At 34.1% G+C, this 22368-nt stretch overlaps 1 protein-coding gene across 10 annotated transcripts in view; it reads left to right on the top strand.

The window, feature by feature from the left end:
• CEP83 (centrosomal protein 83) overlaps positions 1 to 22368 on the top strand; it is a 122989-nt gene that overhangs the window by 42024 nt on the left and 58597 nt on the right. For 8 of the 10 annotated variants that reach the window (XM_081309487.1, XM_081309489.1, XM_081309486.1 and 5 more), the window contains 4 exons: positions 7330 to 7600; positions 7954 to 8104; positions 13060 to 13152; positions 15271 to 15402. In XM_081309487.1, coding sequence (XP_081165613.1) covers positions 7431 to 7600; positions 7954 to 8104; positions 13060 to 13152; positions 15271 to 15402 — 546 coding nt within the window. In that variant the 5' untranslated portion in view covers positions 7330 to 7430. The remainder of the gene's footprint in view (positions 1 to 7329; positions 7601 to 7953; positions 8105 to 13059; positions 13153 to 15270; positions 15403 to 22368) is intronic. The other 2 variants (XM_081309492.1, XM_081309495.1) reach the window with 1 other exon arrangement.

Here is a 22368-nt window from a genome sequence, read left to right as displayed (position 1 = left end):
GGATTCCTTAGTCCTTTATAAAATTTTATTTTGGTACAGGGTTTTGCTGAGTTGCCTAGGCTGGCCCCAAACTCAGGATTCTCCTGCTTCAACTTCCTGAGTATCTGGGATTACAGGCATGCACAACCAAATCTGACTGCTGCTGATATATCTTTGTCTATTTAGTTTTAGTACATGTGTGTCTTTATATTTAAAGTGGGTTTCCTGTAGACAACATGTACTTATTTGGGTCCTATTATCATTATTATTACTACTTTGCTTTTCTTAGTGTGTTACAGTTTTACATGATTGTGGGGTTCACTTTGACATTCACGAATGTATATAACATAATTTTCTCCATTTCAATCCCCAGTACTGCACTTGACCCCCATTCCTCTAATTTATTGTTCTTCCTTTTTATTTAGTTTTTAAATTGGTAAATAAAAGTGGAATTAATTTTGATATAGTCATACAGGCACATAGAATAATTTGGTCAGTTTCATTCTACAGTTGCAGTTAGTTTCTCCCTTTTGCCATCCTTCTTTGCTTCTCACAACCTCCTTCCTTCACTCCAGTTTTCCTGTATATTTTCATGAGATTTCTCCCCCCTTTTAAAAAAAAAAAAACCTAATTTCTCTCTAGCTTTTACACATGAGAAAACATTCTACACTTGACTTTCTGAGTCTGTCTTATTTCACTTAGCGTGATATTCTCCACTTGAATCCATTTATCAGAAAATGACATGATTTCATTCTTCATGATTGAGTAAAATTGCACCACCTTTTCTTTATCCATTCATCTATTCACAAGCATCTAGGCTGGTTCTATAACTTGGCTTTTATGAATAGCTATAAACATTGGTATGCATGTATCACTATAGCATACCCATATCAGTTCTTTTGGATAAATACTAAGGAGTGGGATAGCTAGGTCTTGTGTTTGCTCCACTCTGCAATCTCTTTCTTTAATTTAGTATATTGAGACCATTGACATTTAAAGCAATTATTGACATAGCTGAATTAATGTTGCCACATTTGCCACCGTTTTCAGTTGGTTGTCCTTATACTTTGTTAGTTTTTCTTCTACTTCATGCCTATACATATATGCTGTGTGTGTTTATAGGCTTATACACACACACAACACACACATACAACCATGATACAAAAGACAGGAGGAATAAGGATTATTTTGTTAAGGTACTTATGTAGTATAGTAAGTGACAACAATGATAAAAGGCATAAGAGGGAAGAATTCAAATTATTTTGTTGGTAAGGTCCTTATGTTTTATACTTTCATAAGTTGTAGTTAGAAGGGAAGTGTTCTGTAAGTTGTATGATTAGGTCTTAGTCTTTTGGGGAACCTTTGCTCCTTGACTGTGAACTTTATTAGTGACTTTCAATTTGCACATACTCTCCCTTAAGTGAGAGAGGCTAATAAGAAGGTGCTAGATTTGAGAATTTCTGCTTCTGCAGGTTACTTAGGTTCTGTTAAAACCCCAGCAGATCAGGCTCTAGTTAAACAGTATCTCTTGAGGGAAGAAATAATGTTAAGATCAGAATGTTCTAAAGATTTCAAATAGTTGTCTTTCCCTTCCCTTTTCTTTGAGGAGGCTTTTCTCTGTTATTCATTGTGAGAACCTGGTTAGCTTCAGGAAATAAAAATTTTTTTTTGAATCTAATGTATGAAATATGATATGTCAAGAGCTTTGTAATGTTTTGAACAACCAATATAAAAAAAGGAAATAAAAATTTAAAAAGTGTGGGAGCACGTGTAACTGGCTACCTGTGTAGTTTTTTAACTCTTGAGAATTGATTACAGTGACCTTTCAGCATTTGGTCAGTTATAGTTTAGGTTTTCCTACCCCTGCCTGGGAAGATTTCAGCTTATGTGTTTCTGCTTTAATATGTTGTTGTGATTTTCTATATTAGCCTGTCAGTCTCTCCAGTTTTGGAGGTATTAGTTTGTCTTGTGACCTCATCTCTTTTGGATCTAATAGAGTTGTTGCCAGGCACAGTGGCACATGCCTACAAACCCAGAGGTGGGGGGGCTTAGGCAGGAGGACTGCAAGTTCAAAGCCAGCCTCAGCAACTTAGGCCCTAAAGCAACCTAGTGAGGCCCTGTCTCAAAATAATAACTATAAAAAAAAGGGCTGGGGATGTGGCTCAGTGATAAATTGCTTCTGGGTTTAATTCCTGGTCCAAAAATTAAACAAATTAATAAAAACAGATGAGTTGTTGATTTTTCAGTTTGTTCAGTTTTCTTTTTGTTTGAATGGGGTGGCAATCTTTAAGCTTCCTCTTACATGTAGACTGAAATAGAAATTGGAGAATTTTTTTTTTTTTAATCAAGAATGGGTGATATGGGGGCTGGAGTTGTGGCTCAGTGGTAGAGCACTCCCCTAGCATGTGTGAAACCCTAGGTTCTATCCTTAGCACCACATGAAAAATAAAGGTACTATGTCCATCTATAACTAAAAAAAAAAAAAAAAAGAAAGAAAGGGTGATATGCCCTTTCCCCTGACTGGCAGCATGGAGACTATACAATGCCTAGAGGTGCTGTAAAAGATGCAAGTTTGTGGGAGTTTTTCAGAGCTCTAGCAGCCTTCCTTAAAAGGTCCAGGAAGTTGAAAATCTCTGAAAGGGTGGATGTGGTCAAGCAAGCCAAGCATAAAGAGCTTGTACCCTTTGGTGAGAACTTGTTCTGCTTGTGAACTGCTTTCATGGTGGAGCACCTGTATCCCCACAGGGATGCTGGAGCTGGTTCTCATGACTAAGATCTGTGAGAGATATCAGAGAAATGGTATCATGCCCAACTTCGTCAGCAAAGTCTCTGAGAGTGCAGCTGTTAGGTCCTCCAAGCTCTTGGGAGACTGAAAATGGTAGGAAAAGACCAAGATGGGGGTTGCAAACTGACACTCCAGAAACAGATCTGCACAAAATCACCAGATAGGTGACAGCTACCAACAAGAATCATTAGAACAAATGATGTTGGATTTTTTTTAAAAGCAATCTGAGGCCTAGTCTAATATCTTTCTTCGTAATTGCCCTTACTCCTAAGAGGCAGGTCTTAAAGTTTCTAGCCCAAACAAATGGTGTTTACCAGGGCTTTCCCACTCATTGCTGTTTCTCAGTGTTTGTTTGAATTTGAAGGCTGTCAGAAGTTATTCAGTTTCCTATCTACCTGCTTTGGATCTGGCGGGTGCCTCCGAATACCAAACCAGTTTCATTTTTTTGTATCTTCATTCTTTCCTGGCCCATCCCAGTAAATATTTACTCTTGTTTTCCAGTACCTGCAAGCAGATGTGTAAAATATATATTCAGCTTTTCTTATTGTCCTGAGTGGGAGACTTAATTCAAATTGCCTAATCCTCTGTTGTTAGAAGATTTTCTCTAGATTTTTTGGTATGAGAGAGAGTACATTTTTCATAGTATTCAAGATAATTGAGTTAAATTTTTTGTGTTGTCTGCTGAAAACCTCCTTATAATTAGTATAGAAAATAGTTATTTCTTTGTAACCCTGAATATAGAATGGCTGAACTACTTTTCAAAGCCAGAAAAAGAATTTTCTTTGAGACCGTTTTATCTATGACACTAGATATCTATTTGGAGGACTAATGTAAATATTTCCCAAGATTACCATTGAGTAATTGATGAATACCCAAACTGGAGAACTGAAAATGTTATATGTAGTTTTTTGTACATAATATTTAACAAGTTTAGAATTAATTCTGACTTAGGTGAGATTTGCACAAATATGCGAATAGTTTTCTGTAATTCTTAAGTATCCATAGAAGACAAAATTTGGAAACAGTCTGTTGGCAAATATAGCCCAGGGCCTCATACCTTTTGAATCAGAAAGTTCTTTCCATGTACCTGTTATATTTAAAGCTATTCATATTTAGTCATCCTAGAAATAGAGAACAGTTAATGACTATAGCCCATGTTTGGTCTATTGTTATAGTGTAGTGTTCACAACCCCCCAAAAATATGCTTAAACACAAGTATGATGTGAATATTTGCTCTGGGGTAATAAATGGGCTCTTTTACCTGGATATTTTTGGCAGATGGTAGCAAATGAGACTGAAGGTAGATTGGGGCTAATTGTGTAGGACCCTAATAGGTTAGAATGTTTTGACTTTGTCTCAGGAGCTTTTGAGTGAGAGTGAGAAGGCAAATAAGAATTTTTTGTATATTAACTTAGTAATACTTTGTCATTTAGTCTAGAGAAGAAAAATATACTGAAAGCAGGGATTACAAAAAGTTCTTAATAGTCAGTAGTGATGGTGTACACTTGTGATCCCAGCTGTTCTGGAGGCTGAGGCAGGAGAATCGCAAATTCAAGGCTAGCCTGGGTAAGACCCTGTCTCAAAATGAAATTTTAAAAAGGACACTGCTTGCTTAGTTTGTGAGAGGCCCTGGGTTCAATCCCCAGTACTGTAAAACAAACAAAAGCTCTAGTAACTATGTAAGGTAAGAAAAGTCTGATTTTTTTTTATAGTAAAAACGAATGACAAGAAAGGGGTGCACTTTGCATTTTAAAGTTAGAGTATTAATGTTTATACATAAGAACTTAAGAGAGTAAAGCAGAGAAGGTTCTCAGGTTGTAAGTATGGATTAAAGGTAGCATAATATGGGTATCAATACCAGAAGCTGGTAAGTCAGAGGTTGAAGGTAGATTGAGAACAAGAATGATGAATTTGAGTAATAAGAGTTGTTAATTTTATAACATTATGTAATGAACTATTCAATAAACATGAGATTATTTTGGAAATGTGTTGATTTGATCATCTGAGCAATTTTTTATGATTATTAAAATGTAAATTTTAATAATCATATTATTAAAAGATATGGGCACATATCTTTTAATAATAATAAGGATATTGGGCACAATATCTTTATTTCATTCATTTATTTTATGTGGTGCCTGGGATTGAACCCAGTGTCCACACATGTGAGGCAAGTGCTTCATCACTAAGCCACAATCCTGGCCTCTTCATCACTAAGCCACAATGCTGGCCCCTTAAAATGTATATTTAATAATAAAAAGCTATATGTTGTATTGTGAGTAGGGAGTACTACATTACTGCTTCAGAATTTACTGCTATTGTTGGTGCATATTATTATTATTATTATTATTATTTTAAAGTATTTTTTAGTTGTAGATAGACACAACACCTTTATTTTATTTATTTATTTTTATGTGTTGTTGAGGATTGAACCCAGTGTCTCACATGTGCTAGGCAAGCACTTTACCACTGAGCCACAACCCCAGTCCTATTTGGCTCTTTTGTGTATATGTAAACATATCTGTGTGTATTATTCATATTCTTTTCTTTGTTATTCAATGAGGAAGATATAACTTATCATTTTTAGTTTGTAATTCAGGGAGATTACTTTATGCATGGATATTCTGATTTTTCATTTTTTTAAAAATTAAAAATAACATTGTAAAAGAGTATTGTGTATTATCTTTGGTACTTTGTTCAACTATTTTTATAGAATAAATCCCTAGAATTAGGCAAGAGGAAGTAAGTAGATTTATCATTTTAATACCAGTAACTTTCTAGAAAGATTAGTATTGAGTCTTGTGTACATGTGTGCAAATTAATAATGTGATTTTTTATTTTTAGACATGTGTTTGAGTGGGGGACCTTCAAGTAATGTGTGATAGTATATTCCCCTTTGGTGGTCATTAAAATTAATGTACAGGAAGGCCATGGAATTTTAGTCATTGTTTCTACATACTTTTGGCATGGAAAATATAACCCATATTTTAGTTCATTGGGAGACTATAACCCAATACCATTGGCTGGTGGCTTTAAGAGTAGAAATTTATTTCTTACAGTTCCAAAGACTATGAAGTCCCAAAGATCAGGGTGCCAGCAGATTTGGTGTCTAATGAGGCCTCACTTCTTGGTTTGCAGATAGCTGTCATATGTCCTCAAATGGTGGAGATAGCAAGCTATAGTTCCGTTTTTCTATTCTTTTTCTTGTTACTGGGATTTGAACCTAGGGATGCTTTACCACTGACTATATCCCCAGCCCTTTTTATTTATTTTTTTTTGAGACAGGGTCTTGCTAAATTGTGAAGGGTAGCCTCAAACTTGGGATCCTCCTGTCTCAGCCCCTCAAGCCTCTGGGATCACAGGTCTGTGTCACCAGCCTGGCTCTAGTTTTTCTCTTTTCTTATTAGAACACTACCCATCATAAGGCTCTACCCTCAAGATCTTATGTAAACCTACTTACTTCCCAAAGAACCCTAGCTTCTAATATTGTCACATTGGAGATTAGGGCTTTGACATTTGAATCTGTGTAGGACAAGATATACATTCTAAGGCAAGGACTATATATATATTTAATAGGAACTAGAATTAGAGATGAGGTTAGTAATTAAGGGATATGCTATCAGGAAAATATATATTTCCATGTCTATATTATTTATATGTGTGTGTGTGTGTGTGTGTGTGTGTGTGTGTGTGTGTATAATGAATGATTAATGATGTTGATTATAGAACTATACTTTTCTTAGTTATTTGTAATAAGAACACTTTTTCATCATTTTTAAGTCTAATGTAGTAAACACATGGTTACTATCATAAAGAAGCTGGGGTGTCGCTCAGTGGTGGAGAACTTGCCTAGTATGCTTGAAGCTCAGGGTTCAATCCCCAGCACTGAAAAAAAAAGAAAAAAAGAAAACCTTCATACTACTGGGTCAGTGCTTTTGGGGGTAGGTGAAATGATTTCCTCCTTTTAGCACAGTACATAACACCTAGGAACTGATTAAAATTTATGTGTTGATTGATTTCTGATCTGAATCCGCAGTCTGAATGCAGTTTGTGTTGTGTCAAAGAGCCTTTATAGCATTAAACACAGATATTGTCACTTGTAGACAGAGTCTTTGATTCTCCCCAGTCACTTAGCAAGTTCCAGATAGTTTTCCCTCTGATTTAGGAATATGCATTTTGTACTAGTATCCACCTTTGAAGTTTAGCACAGTGGTTTCAGGAAAATGACTCTGGTTTGTGAATTTAGGAGTACCTAAACTGGAAAAGTCCATAGTTCTGATATAGTTAGGTTACTGCTAGAATTTCAGACTCTCAAAGTTGAAGACACAAGGTAAATTACTTAAATTTAGAGATGGGTATTATAGATAGCCAAAGAATCTTTGTGTGGAAGTAAAGAAAACATGATTACACTTTATTCTTGTACTTTATTTTGTGAACAATTGAAAAATTTAAAAACTGGGTTTTGTTATAAAAACGATAAGGAAAATAATAAATGACAAAAGAAAAGTAAAACCAAATGAAGTTCAAATTCACTGATCACTAACCAAAGTTATTTCTCTGTGCAGGTATAATTTGGTTTCCTGAGATTCTGTCTTAGCAAGAAAGAAGTGGGAAATACTCCTCAAAAAAGAACTAAAACCATAATAAAGCCACAATTTATTATTACATGGTTGTCAGCTTATTTACCAATATGGACACTTTTCCCAACATTTTTCCAACTGGTGGAGACACTGGACTAAATTCTGAATCTGAGTTCCAAAAAATGTTAATTGATGAAAGGTTACGATGTGACCATCATAAAACTAATTATCAGACTCTCAAAGTTGAACACACAAGGTAAATTATTTAAATTTAGAGGTGGGTATCATGAGATTGTTAAAAAAGTTATTGGCTAAATGTTTGCTCTGGAACTGTAGTATAATTTTATTATTTTGAAGTGTATTCATTCAACACTTTCAATGTAGTAAAATTTTAAAATTACTTTGTTCAAAGCAATGATATCAAGTGGGTTGGGTTTATAAAATCTTATTTTCAAAATAGCAAGACATAAAATTACCCAGGTGGCTAAATATCTTTTTCCCTCTGATTATACAGTTGCGGTCGGATACTACAGTGTTAATAAAGTAATGCAGTTAGAGAACAAAGGACATACTTAAAATTGAATTTTTTTAATGTTTTTCTTAAATCAGATTGCAGGGTGAGTACATAAAATCACAAAATGAACTCAAGCGCTTGTTAAATGAAAAGGAAACAAACCAGGAAAAATTCCAGCTACTGCTTGAAGAGCTAAAAGGGGAATTAGTAGAGAAAACTAAAGATTTAGAAGAAATAAAACTGCAGGTAAGAAAATATATTTGAGTTTGTATAAAACTAGTCAGATAGGGGAAGTAAGTAGTTTTGATAAATGTGTTAAATTGCATCTTTTTCATTTTTATTTTTGGCAGTACTGGGAGGTCAAACCTAGGGACTTGTACATGCTAGGGAAGTATGCTCTACCATTGAGCTCTGCATCTCCAGCTCTGTCTCTTTATCTTTAGTGATTTTTTTCTCTGCTATATTTCCAGCTGCTATCATTTAATCTTCTTTTATGTGTTCTAGAATATTAGCTATCATGAAAGGGAAACCATGAAACAAACTTATGTAAATTAGTACTATATTACCTACTCTGAAATATTTCAACATTCAGAATAATTAGGAAAAAGGCCAGTTTGAGTTGATTAAAATTCAGAATTAAAGAATTTCTTTCAAAAGATGTTACTAGTTTTTGTGTGTTTATTACAACTGAAACTAAAGTAAAAATGATTGATGGTTATTTTTTATCATTTTGTTACTGGGGATTGAAACCCCCAGAGGTGCTTACCCATTGAGCCACATCCCCAGCCCTTTTTATTTATTTTTTATTTTGAGACAGAGTCTTTCTGAATTGCTGAGAGCCTTGCTAAAGTGCTGACGCTAGTTTTGAGCTTGTAGCCCTCCTGCCTCAGCCTCCTGAGGTTGCTGGGATTATAGATGTGCACTACTGAGCCTTATTTGATAGTTATTTTTAAGGAGTTTCTTAAAAGAGATTGTAAAAACAATATGTATGCACAATTTATGTGCACATTGTAAGGTAAATGGGTTTTTGAAGCAAAAGACAATTGATACAAAAATACTAAACTACTGTGTCTTGGGTATTTTTTACACTGGTCATTTTTCATGTGCCTCCAAACTAAAAAAAGGCTTAGTAGTCAAGCTTACCAGTCAAGCTTAGTAGTTTTTTGTTTTTTAATATTTATTTTTTTAAGTGTAGATGGATACAACACAATGTTTTTATTTTTATGTGGTGCTGAGAATCGAACCCGGGGCCCGCCCGTGCCAGGGGAGCGCTCTACCTCTGAGCCACAATCCCAGCCCAAGCTTAGTAGTTTTAAATTAATCAAATATGAATGAATGATATTTTCCTGTATCTCTTTACTTTCTGAATAGCATCAGCAAACAATGGTATGAATAATAAGATTATTAATACCAAAGTCATAAGTTCATAGAGTAAGAAGGTAATTTTTTAAGTTATCTAATCCGGCATGTCATCCAGCATAGATTTCCTTGACAGTAGGCCTTAGCAGTTTATCATTCAGAATCTTCAAGTCTTCTGCTGTTGGGAATACCACTAAGGTTTGGTTTGGGGAAGGAGAATGCTTGGATTGGAATCTACACCATGCTCAGCTTCATTTCTAGATCTATTTGGAACATTTAAACAAAATAAAAACCTCAGAGATGTGAGTGAAAGGGGGAAATGCAAATATAAGCCAGTAGAATCAGTGAATTAATTTGTTTTATGAATATTCAGAGGCTCAATTTAGCTATTTGCTTTAAGGGATGCTTGCAATTTGTGCAAATTATAAGTGAAGAAAACTTCAACAGTAAGATCATTAAGAAATATTTCAGTGAAAATTTATGAAAGGTGATTATCTTAAAAATAATCATGTATTATCTAATTGCAAAAAATGCCTTGTCCAAGATTTAATGTTGTCACTGACTTTTATAGAAAATAAATTGAAAAGAAATTTATTTAAAGAGCATTTCTGCATAGTGAATGGGAATAATCATACCAAGCTCGTAGGATAATTGTAAAGATCCAATAAGAGATTGAATAGAAGGTTGCCACTACTGTGCTTTGATGTAGTTAGTGATCAATACGTGTTAGCTACTATTGTTACAGGCTGAATATTTATTTTCTGCAATGTGTGGAACCAAAAGTATTTCAGATTTTGGAGTTTTAAAATTTTTTCAGTTATTTGCATTGACTTACTGGATGAGCATTCCTAGTCTGTAAATCTGAAATCCCAAATCCGGAATTCTTTGAACATCTTGGAGCATTTCAGATTTTACATTTTTGAATTAGGAATACTTAACTAGTATGTTGTTATTGTGTGCTAAAGGCAAAATCTTTTTCTAACACGAGAAATCATTGATATGTATTTGTTTAAAACTAAAAAAAGTTACCATAAATGTATATGTTGTTTTTGCGCCAGGCCATCAAAAATGTATAACCCATGTTTTCTATTTTGTTTTGGTTACTAAGATGCTCATATCAAAATTTATTACTTAGTTTCACTACTTAATATATTAAGAATTTTTGGCACAGTATTTGCCCTCTTAAATGAAAAAATACTTTGAAAACATTTTTTGTTACTATTTGGCCACTTTATGTTACTATTACTGCAAGTGTTGGAGTATTAAAGGTTTGTTTATGTAGGTAATGATACCTAGGTTATAAGACAAGTAGTTGCAGTGCTTCTTTGAAAGTCTTAAATATGGGAGAGTTTCTCCTAAAATAGAATAGAGAAAATCCTGTAATGTCTTTGGTTTGTGTATGTTTGGGGTCTGGGCAAAGAAGAGATTTTTATTATGTGCTTAATTTTAATGATTCTAGGAATATATAAAAAAATCTTAGAGATTCTTTATTAGAGACCTCAAGGATCAGAAGACTTCTAAACCTTTGTTTGCTATTAGGTGATCTAGGCCAGTGCTGCACATCACTGTAAAATTTAAAGCACTGTTTCCAAGAGGTATCTATGACATAATTAAACATGTTTAAGGAACTATGTGGGTATTGCATAGCTGCATCGCTGCACAGGGTAGCGAGCACAGGTCAGCTAACTTTCTGCTTACTTTGCCCTGTGCCTTCTACAAATTGTCAGCAAAGTTTGCAGGAGATCATTTGCCTCCACAGGACAAACCCCTTCTTACTGTTTGTTTTATATTTGTTCTGTGTATTCTTTGTTTCCCTTTTCATGTTTTATTTAATCTTTTTTTGTTGCTTATCACTCTACTCTCTTTGCTGGCTTATTGGCATCAGCTGTTTGTGTTGCTTTAAATATTGCATTAGCCTTAACATATACCATCTTTTGCTTTAGGATTTATAAAATATAATTTATCTCTGCCAATCCCAACCATAAACCCCACACTAGATTATTATGTTTGTTTAAAATGCCATTATTTTTAAAACAGTTTTAAATAATAATAAAAATCATATATTTACCCATGTAGTTGTGGATTTCAGTGCTTTTCATTTCTTCATATATCCATATTTCCATCTAGTACTTTAAAAATTTTTTTTCCTGTGTTTTAAGGACTTTAACATTTCTTACAGCAGTGTGGCTCTGCTGGTAAGAATATTTTTCAGCTTTTTATTTTTATTTTTTACATCAGAAAAGGGGTTTTGTGTGTGTGTGTGTGTGTGTGTGTGTGTGTGTTTGCGTGCGTGCGCATGCTGAGAATTGAACTCAGGGACATACAACCACTGAACCACATACCCAGCCCTTTTTTGTATAATATTTAGAGACAGGATCTCACTGAGTTGCTTAGCACCTTGTTGTTGCTGAGGCTGGCTTTGAACTCACGATCCTCCTGCTTCAGCCTCTCAAGCTGGAATTACAGGTGTGCACCACTGCACCTGGCTGAAAAAGTTTGTTTTATAAATTTTCACTGAATATCATATTCTAAGTTAACAGATTTTTCCCTCCAATATCTTAAAGATGTTACTCTATTGTCCTCTCATTATGTTGTTTCACTGTTCTTTAGTTTGGTTTGTACCTAAGCTTTGGCTTCCTTCTTCCTTTGGTGCATCATTCTTTCTATCCAAAATATCTTTTTTCTTTGTCTTTACCTGTTGGGTAAAGCTTCCATTGCCTACTTTATTTGTATGTATGAGGTATTTTTCATTCCAGAATTTGATTACTTAGGGGAAAAAAAATGAGCTTCAGGTGGGTGTTTGTGATCTTTAGAAAGTTATTTAGATTTTAGGGTGCCTCATTGAAGCCATATAGTGGGATTGTTGTGGGGCTTAAATAAATTAATGCAGGTAAGATGCTTAGAGTAGTGTGATATGTACATTATAGTACATTGCACAATGCTTTTGGTTTAGTGGACTTTAATAGTAAAATGTAATGTTTTAAGTAAAATATATGGAATATTGATAATTAAATGAAGTAAATTGAGCATTTTCATTTTCATAGAAATTTACATAATTCCAGGCTAGATTTTTTTTTTTTTTTTTTTTTTTGGTGGTTCTGGGGATTGACCCCATGGCCTCATGCATGTTAGGCAAGCGCTCTCACACTGAGCTACGACATCCCCAGTCCTAGATTAATTTTATAACCAGTATTTGGGCATTCATGAAATAATAATTGAGTGATTTCTATGTAGTAGGCATTGGTGGGAAGTGTCTGCAAATACAGTGAGGAATAGACAAACTGTGTTTACTTATATGAACTTTATATAAATATTTAATCATTCATCAAAATATGAGTTTTATAAGAATATGAGAGAGGAGAGCCTAAATTAGTTTTGCTGGTCAGAAAAAAAATTAGCCGTTTCTGACTGAAAGTAAGTCTGAAGAATTCTCTTGGTATAATAAAGTTTTATACATTTATTAAGTTTATATATGTTAATTATTAGTTATCATAATTCAGTTATTATAATAATTTATTAAATTATGCCATAAGCCTTTGTATCCAAACCATAGCCTTAGTTGCCAACATGGTTGTTCTTAATAATTACAGTATTAATTAGTGATTGTCTTTACCTTGTATTAATGAAATTTTTGACATCTGGAAGAACCTTAAATTGAGATTCTAAAAGTATTTTTTCAAATAATGGTTCTGTTTTATGCAGTGATTGTGGTAAAATAGCTGCATTTTGAAAATATCTATGAATTGAATTCCATTGCCATAATTAGAAGGAGAGACTTGAAATTTGGAGAATTCTTTCAGTATTTGTAATTTCATATTTATAATTCTCTCTCTACATATTAGGTTTTAACGCCACAAAAATTGGAATTGTTAAGAGCCCAAATACAACAAGAATTAGAAACTCCAATGAGAGAACGTTTACGGAATCTGGATGAAGTAAGTAATTATGTAGATGAACTATTCATTTATCTTCATGTGATTATGAAAGTTGATGAAAAGCATCCTTCCTTTACTCAAAATCTCTTCAGTGGCTCCCCTTTAAAGAGTCCATATTGTGGCCTCTAAGGCTTCACAGGATTGCAGTGCATTATTTCTCTGGCCTCGTTTCCTCCATCCTAATTGGCCTCTTGATGTTTCTTTGGCACTCTAGAAGTGGTGTAGTTCAAGAGCCATTGCTGTAGCATTATTTTTGCTTTCAATATTCATCCTCCAGATTTATCTTGGCTAACTTCTTCATCTCTTGCAAGTCTCTATTTAAAATGTTACTTTTGTCACTGAGGCCTACTTGACTTCCCCCTCATCTTTCCCCATTTAATATTGCAATCTGCTTTCCCCATCACTACTTAAATCTTTGGATCCCCCTTTACCTTGCTGTATTTTTAATCTTTTCTCAAGTACCTTCTACCTTCTAACATGCTAACTGATTTATTTATTGTGCTTATTTTCTGTTAGCACCTTTAGAATGGAAGTTGCACAAGAGGAAGAACTTCTCTATTTATTTTGTTCATTATTTCAAGTTCCTAGAATAGTTCATGACATACAGTATATAGGTGCTCAATTAGTTTTTTTCCCCAATGAAGGAATGCATTTCATGCAACTTCAGATAGGAAAATATTTGTTAGTTGTCCTTTAGGTTGAGACCGGTCTCCTTTTATAAAGTATTGGTATGATATGATTAAATGTTTAATAAAAGGAAGAGGAAAAGACTACAGATATTAAGTAGATTTGGTACTGTGCTAGACATTTTGTACTATATCTTTTTAAACAAATATATTTAGGCCTTATATATACAAATGATCATTGTCCCCTTTCAAGTGGACCCCTTTGGGAGATTGTAGTCTAGTGTATACCATTACATGGAATGGTCGTGGAATCCTCTTTTATAATGGTTTATTGGCTTGATACTATGATCTTTTGAATATATTGCTAGTGGCAGTATTCTGGTTTGAGAATAGATTTAATTTTTGGAAATAAAAATCACTCAAGACTTAAGGTAGTTGATAAAGTAAAAAGAGGTTTTTAAAATCAAAACAAATTATCTCTAATATCATGAAACCCATTTTCTTGGCTTGTCAACTGGCTTAGGAACCTTTCAACTAAAGATGTACAGTGATAAAAACAAAAACAAAAAATTTACAGCAAGGCTGATTGATATTTCGAGAGATATTTTCCCTCATTACCTAGTTTCTTAATACTTCTTGAAATAATGTCTCTTGCATCTTTCTGCTATATTGCCTGTTTCTTGTTAAGTTTTTATTTTTTTTGTTTCTTTTTAAATTTATAAATGACAGCAGAATACATTACAATTCTTATTACACATCTAGAGCACAATTTTTCGTACCTCTGATTGTATGCACAGTATATTCACACCAGTTCATGCCTTCAAACATGTACTTTGGATAATAATGACCATCACATTCCATCATCATTTCTAATCCCATTCCCCTTCCCTTCCCCTCCAACCCCTCTGCCCTATCTAGAGTTCCAGCTGTTATAGGTGATTAGGAAGCAGAATTGGAGCCCCCTGGGGAATTGTATGTGTTTCTGGTGAGTGAGAGACAGTCCTACAAATATCCTTCAGGGTGGTGCAGTGAGTTGAGCTATCATTCTAATATTTGTTTGCACCTTAAGGTACTCTACTAAATATTCTGTTCTTTATCTACTTTGAGTTCATCTTGCCTAAATTTTAGAGGAGTATCTTATACTTTAAAAAATCTAGCTATATTTTGAAAGGTGCGTTGCATTCTTAAACATTATTTATTAAGCCCAGAGGTCACACCTTTTTCATGCTGTACATTTTTTATTATAATGAGGATCAGTGAAGAAACAACATTAATTAAATGATAATTGTTTTCATAGGTACCTTCTCAGTAATTCTGTATGTAGGATGCTTAGGAGGACTTTTCTAAGTTTCATTTATATTCCTATTAATTTCGTTTTTTTACTTTCAGAATGGCTACCGATATACTATGTAGTTTTATTTCTAAAAGTGATTTTTTGGACTGAGTACAAATTTCACTTTTAAATTTGTTATAAATTGCAATCTTATTTTAGGAAGTGGAGAAGTATAGAGCTGAATATAATAAGCTTCGCTATGAACATACATTTCTCAAGTCAGAATTTGAACACCAGAAAGAAGAATTTGCACGCATTTCAGAAGAGGAAAAAGTAAAATATGAATCAGAGGTAAGTAATTGATTATACTAGTTTATTCAAAATTTCTCTAGTCAATTAAATTTTATGATTACGTATTTTTGTATATCTCGATTTAGAGTTGATTGCATGATTATGTTTTAATAATTAATGATGAAGTATTTGTAATGGTTTTCATTTACTCTCTAACAACATTTTTCTTGTGAATGTTCTGTTTTGGCTCTTTGATTTTTAAAATTTCTTTGCCCTTTAATTTTTCTCTGCCAATTGAGATAAACACTTTGGGGATTTCCATACTATATAGTCTCTTGTCTCCCATAGCCATGGACATAAATTTCTAGTTTATGTGATAAATATAGATTATGTGATTCCTTGTTTAGCAGTGTCCCCTCTACTTCTTGAACCAAACTACTGCCTGGGGAGCTCTAGCTGTCAGTCATAGCACCTTGTTTCCATTGATATAAACAAGGAGATTTTACCTTCATGTATGCCCACCACCTGCAGAAAGTATACTTTCTTCTTTCTGACATCTGCAGCTGCAAAATTTTCTCTCTGCTGCCTACAGCATGCACTCCTATTCCATCTCCATTTCTTTTGCCAGCTTTTCTACTCATTTTCAGGTTTGTCTCCTAGTTTTACTAAAAATGGGGATTCTGTTTTTCATTCCTCATGTTACTTTCAGATGCTTTTTCAAGAGGGAAGGAGAGAAATACCAATTTTCTTCTGCACATTCATAAAAAGAGCTTGTTGGGCTGGGGATGTGGCTTAGTGGTAGAGCACTTGCCTAGCAAGTGTGAGGCACTGGGTTCGATTCTCAGCACCACATTAAAAAAATAAATAAATAAAAGCAAATAACTTGTTGTCTGTAGGTAGGTTATACATTTCTTTGTAGAAACATTTGTATTTTATATTTTTATATTAATTTTATTTGGAATTAAGAGTTAAAATATTATTCCTTCTTTTACCAATTATTATTTATAATGTTCTAGGCATTTAATAAAAACTAAAATAAATAAATATATATGTGTATACATATGTGTGTGTGTGTGTGTATGTGTATAATGTTGTAGATAGACACAATACCTCTATTTTGTTTACTTATTTTTATGTGGTACTGAGGATCCAAGCTAGTGCCTCACATGTACTAGGTAATAATAAAAACTAAAACTGTGCCTTTGTAATTAGGCTGACTTATTCTTTTTTGTTGTTATTGTTCTTTTTAGTTATACATGAAAATAGAATGTATTTTGACATATCTTACATACTTCCCATTCTTGTGGCTGTATATGACATGGAGTTACACTGGTGGTGTATTCATATATGAACATAGGAAAGTTATGTCCAATTCATTCTACTGTCTTTCCCATTCTCATTCCTTTTCCCATCCTTCCCCTCCATTCCCTACTGTTCAGTCCAGTCTAGTGAACCACCCTGCCCCAGCCTATTTTGGGTCAGCATCCGCATATCAGAGGGTCCTTTGGTTTTTTTGGGATTGACTTATTTAATTTAGCAGATAGTCTCAAGTTCCAGCCATTTACCAGCAAATACCATAATTTCATTTTTCTTTATGATTGAATAATATTCCATTATGTACATGAATCACATTTTCTTTATCCATTCATCTGTTGAAGGGCACCTAAGTTGGTTCCTTAGCTTAGCTATTGTGAATTGAGCTACTACGAACACTGATGTGGCCACATCACTATAGCATGCTGATTTTAAATCCTTTGGATATATGCTGAGGAGTTGGATAACTGGATCAAATGGTGGTTCCATTCCAAGTTTTCGGAGGAATCTCCATACTTATTTGCAGAGTGGTTGCACCAATTTGCAGTCCCACCAGCAATGCATGAGTGTACCTTTCCCCCTATATTCTCACCAACATTTATTGTTACTTGTATTCTTGATAACTGACATTCTGACTAGAATGAGATGAAATCTCAGTGTAGTTTTAATTAGCATTTCTCTAATTTCTAGGGATGTTGAACAGTTTTTCATATATTTGTTGACCATTCTTATTTCTTCCCTGAAGTGTCCAGTACCCTATAAAGGTTTTGAATTTGTTAGTATTGTTGACTTAATGGAACTCCATATAAAATTTTTCTCGTGGAAAATAAAAATGATAGATTTCTCGCCTAAAATGAAGATTTAGCATATTAAGAGTGACTGTTGAAGTTCCATACTATGGTCCTTTATTTAGACTTTGTATTTAAACAAATTAAATGATGAATCTGGTAATGTTTATTTGTATTTTCCAGTATCTCAGTTTTGTTGTTTCTTTTTAAAAAATAAAACTTACATCAGAAATCTAATGACAAATCTATTTTTCACCCATTAAATACGAAATGATTTTCAGAGTTTAACATTTTATTGAAAAAAATTTTTTAATTATTATTTTTATTTTTGAGGAATGCTGGGAGTTAAACCTCTTGACTATTAAAAAATTTTAAGGGTGAGTGGTGTCATTAACTTTTATAATTGGTATATCTTCTGATAATAATCTGAAGATAAACTGCTAGCTAAGAAGTCATAATTACTTAGTAGAATGTATAAAAGTAAGACTTTCTGATAAACTGGGTTTTTTTTCCTCTTCTACTTGCCAGTTGACTATTAAGGAACAATATTATTAAGTAAATACTTGGGGATTTACTTTCATTTTATCACTTGTCTTTATACTCCAGTTTCTATACACAAACACAGAAAAACCTGGTGAGGTACTTGTGTATATGTCATGAAGCCCCAAATGTAATTTCAAAGATAGTTTATAGTAATAGCAAATATAGTTTCAAAGTAAAATCTACTCTTGTCACCTTCCCATTTTACAATTTAAACTAGTGTTAAATATACAAATTCATGTAATAAAGTGCGAACATACCTTGTTTTATTACACTTTGCTTTATTACATTTCACAATTATTACTTTTTTTTATTGATTGAAGGATTTTGGCAGCTTTATATTGAACAAATCTGTAGGCACCATTTTTCCAAAAGCATGTCCTCACTTCATTATTTTGTGTCAGATTTTGGTAATTCTCACAGTATTTCCAACTTTATTATTATCTGTTATGGTGATCTGGGACAAGTGATCTTTGCTGTACTGTGGGTAATTGTTTTGGAATGCCGTGAACTTGACCCACAAATGTGTATTCTGACTGTGCCACAGACTGGCTGTTTCCCTGTATCTCTCACTCTCCTTGGGTTTTCCTGTACCTTGAGACATAACAATTATAAATTTAGACTAATTAATAACCTCACAGTGTCCTCTTGGTATTCAGGTGAAAGAAAGAGTCACATATCTTTCACTTGAAACAAAATATAGAAAATGTTTTTAAATTAAATTTTCTGATTCTGGGGACTGAGCCCAGGGCTGCTTTATCACTGAGCTAATTCCCCAGCCCATCCCCCTACCTCTCATTAAATTGCTGAGTGTCTTGCTAAGTTGTTGAGGCTGGCCTCAAATTTGTGATTCTCCTGCTTCAACCTCTTGTGATTATAGGTGTGTACAACCACACCAGGCAATGAACTGAATATTTTAAGCCCACTGTTGAGACATACTGCTCAGAAAAAAGGATTTCTTTCCAAAAATGACTGCTCATTGACAATGCACTTTGGTACCCAAGAGCTCTGATTGTATATATACAACAAAATTAATGTTGTTTTCGTCCCTGCTAACACAGTATTCATTCTGGAGCTCAAGGACCAAGAAGTAACTTAGTTTCAGCTTTCAAGTCTTAAATTATTTAAAAGATAAAATTCTAGCCAGATGTGGTGGTGCAAGCCTATAATCCCAGCAAATCTGGAAGCTGAGGTGAGAGGTTCTCAAGTTTGAGACCATCCTTGGCAACTTGAGATCCTTTCTCAAAATAAAAAGATAGACTGGGATCTAGTGCCTCTGGGTTCAATCCCTGGTACCACATAAATATAGAAAAAGATTTCCTGTAAGTAGTGAATGATTTTTCTGGTGGATCTGGGCAGAGTAAATTTAAAACCTTCTGGGGAAAGGATTCACCATTTCAGTGCATTAATAACATCAGTGATTCATAGGAGGTCATCAGAATACCATTAACGAGTGTTTGGGAAACCTTGAGAAGCTCATGACTTAAGTGGATGAAGCAACTGTAGATGTGATGGAATCAGCAAGAGAACTAGGATTAAAAGTAGAGCCTGAAGGTGTGATTGAGTTTTTTTTGTAGTCTCATGATGAAGTTTTAATCAGTGAGGAATTACTTATGATGGATGAGCAAAGAAAGTGATTTCTTGAAATGGAATCTGCTCCTGGTGATGATCCTGTGAACAATGTTGAAATGACAAGAATTGACAATATTATATAAACTTAAGAAAGCAACAGCAAGGTTTGAGAGGATTGATTTCAGTTTTGAAAGGAGTTTTTCTGTGTGTAAAGTGTGGCCAATTTCATTATTGTCTCATTTTAACAAATGGCCACAGCCCTCAACATTTAATTACTGTCACCTTACTGGTCAGCACCTATCATCAAGGCAAGACCCTACCAGCAAAACAATTATGACTTAATGAAGGCTCAGATGATTGTTAGCATTTTTAGCAATAAGGTTTTTTTTCCCATTAAGATATATACGTTGTTTTTTTTAAAAAGACATAATGCTAGTATACATGTTATAGACCATAGTGTAGTGGGAACATAACTTGTGCAACCTCTGGGAAACCAGAATATTCATGTGACTTGCTTTATTGGGATGATTTGCTTTGGTGGTCTAGAACTGAGCCCATCTTAAGGTTTGCCTCTAATGGATTTTCTTGTATAAATCAGGGGCTCATACAATACTTGTGTATTGTATGTGTATTATTGTATAAAAATAACTGAATAATCTTTAGTGTGTTGGTTGTTATCAGAATTCTTTAGAAGTTTTTAAGTTTTTTTTTGAGAGGGACTCCAGGAATTGGCTTGTCCCTTATGATATTCTAAGTTAAAAAAATATGAAATAATACATGAAAAGATGCATTTGGCTATAAGAACATTAAGTCTGAGACTTTATACATTGAAATGCTAAAGTTGCATGGATGATTGTTATTCAAAAGTAAAACTACTGTGTTTTCATTATGTTATTAGGATTCTAATTTTATAGTATTCTGAAAGTAGTAATGAAGAATAAGCAATACAGTTGGCCTAGGTGATTGTTTTTTTTTTTATTGGTTGTTCAAAACATTACAAAGCTCATGACATATCATCTTTCATACATTTGATTCAAGTGGGTTATGAACTCCCATTTTTACCCCAAATACAAATTGCAGAATCACATCGGTTACACATTCACATTTTTACGTAATGCCATATTAGTGACTGTTGTATTCTGCTACCTTTCCTATCCCCTACTATCCCCCCTCCCCTCCCCTCCCCTCCCATCTTCCCTCTCTACCTCCTCTGCTGTTGTTCAATTCTCTCCCTTGTTTTTTTTTTTTTTTTTTTTGCCTAGGTGATTGTATTGGTAGACTGAGTGTAAGATCAAGAGTAGTAATTCAGTGAGGGAAGTATTAAAAACTCAGGGCAGAGAGGCAAGGAGCATTAAATCATATGAAAAGCCAGCAAAGTGACAATATATAGCAACAAGTTGCTGACATTCTTTTATCATGCTACTTAAATTGAGTTCTTCCTTGACAAAGGAAGTTCTGTGTATGTAAAATGTCAGGTGAGAAGCCAACATTCCTGTAGCAAAAAGAAATATGTTCCTGAGTATGGGAGTGCTTTATTTTCTTCTTCTTACAGCATGGTTGCACAGAATTGATAATTGTGCTTCTGGTTCTGGTCTTTATCCTCACATACACCAGTAGACATTATAAAATCTCTCAAAATAATTTCTTTCCTCATAGGTTCTGAAGTTCTAATTGGTAGTCCTGCCTTAGTACCAGATGGTTCCTTTGTCTAAAATATTCCAAGTTCTCTGACTTCTTAAGATTACTCTGAATCACATCAAACTTGACAGAAGTCTTCCAAATTAAAATGAAATTGCCCCCAAAGTGGGAATTCTTTGGGATTGATTTTGGCAGCCTTTTAGAAGGCCTTTGTGAAATTTTACTTATTAAAGACTTTTGGTCTAGCATGAAGTTTAGAATATTTCAAAGCCCAAACTTTTTACATGTAAAATTTTCAAATGTTTAAAATGTTCATTTATTGTGACCGTGGGAACAGATGACTTCCATTTGCATCAATGTTCTCATCTGTAAATGGTATCAGTATCTATCTCATAGAGTTGTGAAGATTTGATAAATTAAAATTAAAAAAGTACTTAGATAAGTATCTAGCACACAGTAGATACTCTTAAGGAGTTCGAGGGCATTTCTTATTACAGTGTGTGCCCTCCTCATCGTCGTCTTGCTTCTAGCATTCAGATTGCTTGATTTTCAGGTTCTCTTTCCCTGGATTTAAAAAAAAATTTTTTTTACTAGTTGTTGTATTCATCTTTCTTTTACTACTTCCATTCTTAACAGTAAGTCTCATGGCCCAAGTAAGGCATTTGTTTTGGTATCCTTACTCTCTATTGTTCAATCAGGATAGAATTCTTTTAAAGACATTGAATATCACACAATGATATTTAATGTTTCTAAAACTATCCTGGGGGCACGTGTAGGTTTTTTTTTTTTTGGGGGGGGGATATTTGGGATTAAACAAAGGTTCTTTACTGCTGAGCCCCGGCCCAAGTCCTCTTTATTTTTTATTTTGAGGACAGGTCTTACAAAGTTGCTTAGGGCCTCGATAGGTTGTTGAGGCTGGCCTTGAATGTGTGATCCTTCTGCCTCAGCCTTTTAAATTGCTGGGATTACAGGTGTGTGCCAGGTGTGTGCCACTGTGCACGGCTACACGTATGTAGTTTTAAGAACTGCTTTTCCCCATGACTATGTTTCTCTTACTAGGAGAAACATTGGAATAGAAGGGAAGGAGATGTTGACTTCTCAAATGAAATTAAAATATAACTTTGAGGGCTAGGTTGTGGCTCAGCAGTGGAGCGCTCGGCTAGCCCTGGGTTCC

Source organism: Spermophilus citellus, assembly GCF_964194105.1.
Source record: "Spermophilus citellus genome assembly, chromosome: 10".
Classification (NCBI taxonomy): Eukaryota; Metazoa; Chordata; class Mammalia; order Rodentia; family Sciuridae; genus Spermophilus; species Spermophilus citellus.
This window is presented reverse-complemented; position numbering and strand designations above follow the sequence as displayed.